Source organism: Pelophylax lessonae (genome assembly GCF_965119305.1).
Source record: "Pelophylax lessonae genome assembly, chromosome: 1".
NCBI lineage: Eukaryota > Metazoa > Chordata > Amphibia > Anura > Ranidae > Pelophylax > Pelophylax lessonae.
The window spans coordinates 478776777-478786697 of NC_138768.1; the positions used below are offsets into that span (position 1 = coordinate 478776777).

The window sequence follows — 9921 nt, forward strand, 5'->3', positions numbered from 1 at the left end:
GAACTTCCCACACTACCAGAGTAGCATGGGTCTGCACCAGAGATTGGCAGTATCCATGTGCGGCGTCCAGGGGAAAAGGGAAACTCAATACAACACAAAAGGAAAAGGAGACGCACACAGCCATAATCACCACCCAGATGCTCCAATGTCATGGCTGCCGCACCTAATGCACGCTGGACCAAGCAAAAATAGCTTATGGGCTACAAAAACATGGCCGCCAGCATAGAGAGTCACATAGGCCCCAATACAATGGCGCTGACCACAGCAAAATGGCTACTGCACGCGGCACCCACTAGGCTCCCAGAGATCCCTGGAGCCCAGGCCACAGTTACAATGAAATCCAGGCACAGGACCACCAACGGCAGCCAGCGCCCAGCCCAGCGAAGTCTGTCCTGCCGGCAGCATCCACCGCGCTACCACAGAAGGGGAGGTACCAAGAAGGCCCACAGGGACCACCAAAACAAAGGTAGATCTGGAGGAAACGGGGGCTTGGGGGGGAGGGAGGGGGGAACCCGCAGGTTCGATCGTCTACACCATCTACCCACCATACCAAGAGCCAGGTGGGCACCACTCCAGACCAGAACCTCCTCACATGTAGTCACTAAATTTTTTTGATGGCCTATAATTCTCAAGTACAAGGCGGCTCTACACTTTGAGAGTGTACATATTTCTTATTCACAGAGGAAAATGACCTATCCCAAAGCAGTAGTTACAGACCTAATGCATTACTTACATGTAGCTTTAAAACTGTAAAAATATATAGGTGTGTGTGTGTGTGTGTTTAGAGATTGTTCCCATACCTACAGACACTCATTCACATGGGTCAGGCAGGCTTCCCGCCTTACTGCAAAGCCAGAGGCAATACGAAAAGTCAGAGGCAACACTACTCAGGCCCTCAACCTCGTCCATGCTGTTCAGTCTCAAATGCCCACTTTTACTGCTTTCTACAGATGCAGAGGCAGCCTTTGATAGAGCAGTTCATGCAAGCCAACCTACTACATATTGGGCTGGGCCCACACACGCTCTAATGGATAATGCTGTTGTCTTTCTCTATCAGCGTGGCCGTAAAGGGGAACAAGCATAGATCTGATTTTTCTTTTTTTTTATAAATATTTTACACAGTATGGGACAGGCTGGCCACTTACCCAGATTATCTTTATTCTGACCCTGGAACCCTTCTTGTACTCGATCAGAGCCTAAAACAGACATCGCGGGCTTTAGCATATACTCAGGTCACCACAAAATTGCTACTGACCTAATTTTTTTGTCACCAATCCAGACATTACTATACTCAATATTCTCTGAGCACTACAAGTCTATGGGTCACTAACATTTTTTTTTTTTTTGACCATTAACTTTTTATTGAGGTTTGAAAACAAGTGTATTCACAATGCATGCAAAGAGGTCACAGATGCACATACATAAAAAATATTAAAGTAGCAGTCTTAGCATAGGTTTGCTGAATTACAGTGGATCACACATAGGTCACGTAAGATGCAGAGCTAAATGACAATGCTTTTTCCATTTAGGTAACTGGTCTTGACTAAGTTGAAAGCCATGGACAGATTTGGCAGCAGCTGCGATCTCCAATGTCTCACTATAGCAATTCTGGCTGTGAGTACAAACTGGATTTTTGACTTACCGTAAAATCCTTTTCTCTGAAGTTCATTGACAGATGCAACTCCATATTTTTCTTAACCATTGGTTATGCTGCCCCCTACAGGAGTAGGACACTAGGCAGGAAAAAAAAACTACCACGCCTATGGGGCAGTTCCTGAAGGCATACACCCACTCACTCTGCTATAGGCATTCAGATTTGTTGCAAGCAGTGTCAGAAGTAAAAAAAAAAAAACCCCATTCAGAAAGAGGCGGGTGCTACATCTGTCAATGAACTTCAGAGAAAAGGATGTTACGGTAAGCCAAAAATCCAGTTTTCTCTATTGTTCATCAACAGACGCAGCTCCATATTCTTCTTAACCATTGGGACGTCCCAAAGCAGTATTTGCATGAGGGTTGGGAAAACAACAGAGAAAGAACGTAATTCCCCAAAGGCTAAACTTAGCCAAACAGGAACAACTGGAGCTCACCTAGAACCCACATACACCCTTCAAGAGAAAAAAAAAGCTCTTTTAAAACAGCAGCCGCAAAACCTTATGGCCAAAAAGAAGCTTCCGAGGATGCCAACACATCTACTTTGTAGAATTTAGTGAACGTGTGCACAGACGACCAAGTTGCCGCCTTGAAAACTTGTATTACTGACGCCTGATGGCGAAAGGCCCAAGAGGCACACAGCGCCCTAGCAGAATGTGCATTCACAGGGAAAGGTGGAACCTGACCTTTAAGTGCATATGCCTGTACCACCGTCTGCCTGACCCATCTAGATACGGTCGCAGCAGACGCAGCAAATCTCTGCCGAGGTCCCCTGTGAGGAAAAAAAAAAGTCTGATTTCTTGGCAGACTCAGTAACTGCCAGGCAAACCCTAATTGCCCAAATCGCAGCCAAAAAATGCAAGGCAATTTCCTTGGGATGCTTGGGCTTAGGACAGTGAAGGCAACACAATGTCTTCATTCAATGGAAATCAGAAACCACCTTAGGAAGAAAACTACTGATTAGGTCGAAGTAGCACCTAATCTCTGTGGACCACCAGAGAAGAAGAATGAGAATGGCAGGACAGCACCGCCAATTCAGACACTCTGCAGGCAGAGGCAATAGCCACCAAAAAAGTTTTCAAAGGGAGGTTTTTGAAGAACAGACAGTAACATGTTAAGATCCCACAGAGGTAACGGGGACCATATCTGAGGAGCCACATGACAAACACCCTAGATAAAAGTGTGAATCAAAGAATGCGTAGCTAAAGGGCGTTGAAAAAACACTGCCAAAGCCGACACCTAGTATCCAAGGCCTACCGCTGCTCAACCCCTATTTGGAGGAAAGCCAATATCCTAGCCACTGAAAAGGAGCGTGGATGCATATTAATTCATATGACAAGATGTACGATTTCCACGTACGATGATAAATCTTCCTGGGAGGTATATTTTCTAGCCTTCAAAAGTGTAGGAATCACTGAGTCAGAATGATCACTATCCTTCAATACCTGGCTTTCAACAGCCAGGCCGCTAAAGCCAGTGACTGTAAAGCAGGATGGTGGATCGGCCTGTGAGACAACAGATCTTCCCTGAGAAGAAGTCTCCAAGGAGCATCGGCAACCAACCTTACCAGATCTACTAAGCTTGGCGAGGCCAGTCCGGGGCCACTAGAATGACAAGAATCCCCTTCATCTCTATTCAGCGCAGAAGCCTTGGCAGAAGTTTCAGAGGAGGAAACACATAGATAAGCCAATACTGAGCCCAAGGAGCCACCAGTGCGTCTGTGGCGTCGGCCAGAGAATCCCGAGACCTGGCTACAACCTCTGTACCTTCTCGTTGAGCCGAGAAACTAACAGGTCTACATCGGGTGTCCCCCACCAGACACACAACAGGTGAAACACCTCTGGGTGCAGGGACCGTTCCCCCTGATCCAACCCCTAACGACTCATGTAATCCGGCTGCTAGTTCTCCACTCCGGGTATATGCACGGCGGAGTGGGCTGGAACAAAATTTTCTGCCCATATTAAGATCTTGGCCACCTCCCGGGCCCCCAGGACACTCTTGGTGCCCCCTTGATGATTGACGTAAAACAAACGGCTGTGGCATTGTCTGATTGAATCTGAACCACCCTGCAGACGATTTGTCCAGTGACTCAAGCAAAGCTTTAATCGCTCCGAGTTCCAGAATATTGATCTGAAGTCTGGCCTCTTTCAGATACAAAGCTTTCCAAGTACTCCCACCTCCTTGAGCCCCCCCCCCTCGAGCCGGACACGCTGGCATCTGCGGATACCACTATCCAATACAATGGAAGGAAGGACTTGACCTGAAGCAGGGCCAAGGAACAGAGCCACCACAGAAGAGCACTTCTTGCCTTGTGACTAAACCGAATCAGATTGTCCAAAGATTTTGGATCCTTGTTCCACTTGACAAGAATACCCCTTTGCCAAGGTCTTGTGTGGAACTGAGCAAACAGAACCGCCCCGAAGGTAGACACCATTAGGCCAAGAGCTGGCTTGCAAATCCACAATGAGGAGGACAGAGTGCTGGATAACAGCAACTGAATCACCCTCTGCAACTTTTGCAGCTTTTGGGGGGGAAGAAACAGTCCTAGATAAAACCATTTTGGAGGCTGGGACCAGAGCAGATTTTCTAAAATTGATGGTCCAACCGAACTGTTGCAGAGTCCATACAGTGACTGACAGATCGCCCGCCAGAACTGAGTGGGATACTGCTCTTAAGAGGGGATTGTCCAGGTACCCTAGTACCGCAATCCCCCGCTGTCACAGTAAGGCCAATGCCGAAGCCAACATGCTGGTGAATACCCTGGGGGCAGAGGCGAGACCAGAGGGCAACGCCACAAATTGATAAAGTTCCACTCCTACAACGAAGCGAAGAAAACGCTGGTGTCCATCATAAATAGGGATGTGCAGATAAGCGTCCTCGATATCGATAGAGGCCAAAAAGTCTCCTTTGTGCGGGAACGCCACTACCGCGTGAATGGACTCCATTCGAAACCTCTGTACCCGCACAAAGCGATTCAGAGCCTTGAGGTCCAGAATTGGACGCACTTTCCCTTCTTTCCTGGGAACAGTAAACAGGTTTGAATAAAACCCTTGAAAACGTTCCTGAGAGGGAACCGGCGCAAAAACCCTTTGCGACAGCAGATCTTGTACCGCCTCTCATAGACTGATCTGAAGATAGGCGAAGATTGGATAGGAATAATCTGTCCGATGGTCGGGACCTGAATTAGATCTTGTAACCTGATCGGAGAAGCTCGTGGGCCTATTTGTCCTGAATCAAGGAGGTCCCTGATTCCGGACAGAAAAACGACAACATCCCCCCACCCGAGATACGAGTGAAGGTGTCGCTTCATGCAGACGGAGATTTGTCCGCAGATCTGGAGGGGGCCTGTTCTTGGCTTACTAGACCACGTTTTCTTGGAACCCCCAGATGACCTAAATGGCTTAGGTCCTTTCCCAGGCGAGCTGACAAATAAGGGCCCTGTCTATTACGCGGTGACTTGCCCTTAGCGGATAGAGGAAGAAAAGTACTCTCCCCACCCGTGAGTCCTTTGATCAGTTCATCCAACAAAGACCCAAATAGGCGGTCCCCTGTAAAAGGGGAGATCTGATAGAGCCTTTTTAGAAGCCTGGTCCGCAGACCAGTTTTTTAGCCACACCATGCGTGGTTACCATTATTGAGTTTAGAACAACTCCACTGACTCACGACAATTATGTCACAGTAGGCGGGAAAAGGGAGTACCTTTGCCGCTTTTAGGGGATTTGCGGGCCCTGAGGGAACCGGCGCCCCCCCCCCAGTGCAGCCACCAGCGCCCTTGCATGTGCAGTAAAAAAGGAATCATCCTCACAGCAGAGCACCCGAAGTGGGTGGACACAGACCCAGTAGAGTCGTTCTATGCTAAGCTCACCCCGAGAACATAAGGGAGGTCGCAGACCACAGTACCGCAAGGAGACGTTGGCTAAAGTTCCACAAAAAGACCCCCATTAGACCTATTAGGGTCGCCCACCATAAATGACATAAAAGGACATAGCCCCCTGTAAAGGGGAAAAGGGGGCCCGCCGTGGCGCAGACGCGCAGGCAGAGTACCCCCACACAACGATCCCCTCATGGTGACCACGGTTCAATGGGGGGGCGTCAGGAAGTCCATATGTCCAACCCCTGAGGTGGGGTGGGCGGACACCCATCTGCTGCTCTATCACCCCGGTCAGCAGCTCAAACAGCCTGGTCAACAGCTCAGTCAGCCAGCCGCGAGTAGGCAGCAAAGCCGCTGCCTAAATTTGGGGCCCAATCCAGTGGCGAGTCCACCGTCAGCTTGATCAGCAGCTCGGTTAGGAGCTCGGACAGCCTGGTCAGTTGCCCGGACAGCTTGGTCAGTCACTCAGACAGCCAGCTCAGTCAGCCGCAAGCCGCGGAATAAATTTTTGGCCCGATCCAGCCACGTGAGGTAATCCGTCAGCATCCGACGGTCGGCTTGGTCAGGCACCTCATCTCGGTCAGGCACCCGGACAGCCGCTAGTGGGCCGCAAAGCCGCGGACTAAATTTTTGGCCTGACCCAGACACGCGAGTCGCAGACCCGCGGATTGAAGAAACATCCGCTCCCCCCCAAAGCCTATAACCACCACAGGGAGCCAAAAGGACAACCCTGCCCAAATCACTAACCCCCAGCAAGGTGGAAACCTTGCTCAAAGAACCCCATATGCAATCCGGACAGCAACAACCACATCCACCCCCCCACCCCCTTACTAGAGCAAGTGGCAAAGCCAGATCCTACCTAATCCCAGGAGGGGTTGTAGGTTGGGGCCAAAAAACCACTGTGACTGTTAGAGGGGCTGGGGGAAATGGAAAAGAACCCGGGGGTCCGACCATCACAAGGAGGGGCCTACGTCCACCTCGAGACCGCAAGAGCTACTGGGGGACACTACTACCAAAGACAATCGAGTGGGCGCCACTCCGGACAGACTATCGCTCCACTCGGGGTGGGGGTGCTGACGGCCAAGGGGCACGCTGCGACAGAACCAGGTCGTGTGCATTCCAGCGAGGCGTTTCACTCGCGGGCTAGCCCCAGTCCATTGGGGCTCTGTCGTGGCGAGGCCTAGCGCGGGGCTATAACCTGCACACGCTCGCTGGGAGACCTTAAGGATCTAGGATATCCAGTCCAAAACCCAGTGCGGCTGTTGACTGCAGTTCTCTCAGGAAGATAACTAGCTAAAAAAATGTAAGTTTCAACAAAGGTTCCGTTAAAAAAAAAAAAAAAAAAAAAAAGCTAAGACCGAAGTCCCAGCCGGGAACTAGGCAGAAACAAACTGAATGCCTATAGCAGAGTAAGTGGGTGTATGCCTTCAGGGACTGCCCCATAGGGGTGGTAAAGTTTTTTTCCTGCCTAGTTTCCTACTCCTGTAGGAGGCAGCATAACCAATGGTTAAGAATAATATGGAGCTGTATCTGTCAATGAGCGATAAGAGAAATATGAGCGACTACTGTACGAAAATTCACCAGGATTCAGTGTGTGTGGATGGAGGAAAACAGTCATTTTTTTTGTTCAATCCGATGCCTAAAAATGGGGGGGGGGGGGGGGGGGCGGACAGACAGACAGACTCATCTATGGACTGCCTTAAGCTGGGCATAAATAAATCTAATTTTGAACGAAAATTCTTCGGAAAATTTGCACAAAAATGCTCAGAAAATTCAGAGGTCGTTCAATAGATTTTTTGTTTTTTGCTTTTAACATTTGATTTAGGAGTAAAAGGACTTTAGTGAACGAATACCACATACACCGTTAGGAATTGTTTTGTTAACCTCCCTGGCGGTCTGATTAGGTCAGAATTTTTGTACTAAAAGCGGTTTGTTGTTTTGCATGGAAAAAGGTCTTATATTTTAGGCCTGTAATTCTTCGGAATAACCCACTAAAATCTGTTCAAACAAAAGTCTAGTAGACATCCCGGGTATGATAAAATTTGAAACACGAAATCCTAAAAATTATAATAACCTCCCTAGTGGTATTCTCGAGTGTGGCTCGGGGTTAATATACAGTACCAAAAGCTGTAAACCCGAACCACACTTCGGGTTACCCGACAAAAAAAAAAAAAAAAAAGAAAAAAAACTCACCTTCCCCTGCAATCCCACGCCATCCTCCAGCCATCCTCCCGCTGTGTGCTCGTCCGATGCCGGCACACTTCCCTGCGAGCGTTGCGACGCAGGGGGGTGGAACCGGCGGGAATTTAAAAAATGTAAATAAACCAAATGGCATGATACAAAGTTGTTATCCTAACGGATTACACTGTATCATGCCATTTCACCACAGGATTTAAACCTGCTGGCTTTTCAGTGCCCTACCTGTGCTTTTCCAGTTTTTTGTGCCTGGAAAATTGAGAACAACCATGGCGTCCAAAAAGCGTTTTTTGCGCAAAAGCACTTTTAGACAAACTGGAGAACAGCGACACCGAAACTGAGTTATTTCAAGAACTGAGCAATAGCGATTCGTGGGAAAATTAGTCATCAGGTACGGAAAGTGTCGATAGCGACGATTCTGATGTCTCTTGCGCCATGGTCATTCTCAATTTTCCAGGGACAAAGAACTGGAAAAGAACAGGCAGGGCACTGGAAAAGCCACCAGGTGAAATGGCATGATACAGTGTAATCCGTTAGGATCACAATTTTGCATCATGTCATTTGGTGGATTTACATTTTTGAATTCGCAACGCTCCCAGGGAAGGGAACCTGGAACACAGGTGCAGACATCAGCCGAGCATACAGCGGGAGGACGGCAGGGGATCACAAGGGAAGTGGGTCCGGGGTTACCGCTTTTGGTACTCTATTAACCCCGAGCCACACTCGGGATTACCGCTAGGGAGGTTAAAGAAAAACTTTCCCATCCTACTCCTTAAAATCTTCCTGTGATTGCAGTAAAAAAATTAATAAAATAGGTTTGACCCAAGAAATTAAAAAAAAAAAAAAAAAAAAAAAAAAAAAAGAATGAATTCTTTCCAAAGAATTTTGAAATGCAATCCGTCTATGGCCAGCTTTAGTCCCTCTGGTCATCCTGTGAACTCCCAATATGAATATTTGAACTTTCAAGTCAGCCTATACAAATAGAAATATGGATGCCGTCAATGCTGGCCTGTCTACAATGGTGCACGGCCCAAAGCTGTCAGCACTGGCAGCCCCTACCTGCCCTATACATACGCATGCAAATTGCCTGAGAGGAAAAGGATGGTTGGGGGTTAGCGAAAGCTTCTAGGATGCAAAAAAGAGAAGGGGGCGGAGGGCATACCTCCAATTAATGTTTTCATCTTCTTACTAGGTTTTATATTTACAGTACCAATGTTTCATGTTGTGCTTTTGGATACAAATAACTGTTACAGGTTAACCAACCAGCATTTAGTGGGCAGTTTTATTTTTAGCAAAGTGAAAAAATAATATACTAACCTGCAACTTTATCTCGAATTAGCTTTGCAGACTCCACCTCCCCAATGCTGCTAAAAAGGCTGCGCAACTCATCTTGTGTCATATTCTGGGGTAGGTAGTTAACAATTAAGTTAGTTCTACCCATATCCTCCCTGCATACATCATCCATGTGATCTTCATAACCGTTAGACATCTTAAAATATCTGTAAAAAAATAAAAATAAAAAATTACTGTGTACCACAGGTCAACAGATACATTTGGAAGGTCATTCCAGACAAAACTGGATATCTACCATTTCAAAAAAGCGAGCCAAGAATGCTACTTGTTGCATTGTTTGTGCTCTCAACCAAACTGTCAAACTATCCAATGGCTGGTGTCATAACTGATTAAATGTGCAGCATCATGGCAGCTGAAGATTAAACAGTGGCCAAGGTGGCAGCTTCCTTGGCTGAAAAAGATAGGAGGGTTTACTTCCACTTTAAAGTGGTTCTAATAGGCAGAAGGTTTCCTATCTTAATGCATTCTATGCATTAGAGTAAAAAACCTTCTGGGTACAGCTTTATCCCCAGCTCCCCCTTATGCTTACCTGAGCCCCATCTCGATCCAGCGATGTGTATGAGAGCAGCTGCTCTCTCGGGTCGCTCTCTCCTCATTGACCGACACAGCAGCGAGAGCCATTGGCTTTTGCTGCTGTCAATCACATATAATGAGAGAGAAGGGGGCGGGGCTGAGCAGAACTCTGTGTGTGGATGGATAATGTCCATTCACAGGAGCGAGCCTGCTTAAGTGCCCCTATAGCAAGAGGCTTCCTATTGGTGCACTTGGCTGGGGGGTAGCCCTGCCCACCAGAGGGGGACCCAAAAAGAGGCGGCTCGGGGCAGCTTTGCAAAACCATTGCACAGAGCAGG

At 47.9% G+C, this 9921-nt stretch overlaps 1 protein-coding gene across 1 annotated transcript in view; it reads right to left on the reverse strand.

The window, feature by feature from the left end:
• Positions 1–9213, reverse strand: part of ELAVL1 (ELAV like RNA binding protein 1) — a 96518-nt gene extending 87305 nt beyond the window's left edge. The window contains exon 1 of the mRNA XM_082243971.1: positions 9035–9213. Coding sequence (XP_082100097.1) covers positions 9035–9206 — 172 coding nt within the window. The 5' untranslated portion in view covers positions 9207–9213. The remainder of the gene's footprint in view (positions 1–9034) is intronic.
• Positions 9214–9921: the final 708 nt, after the last annotated feature.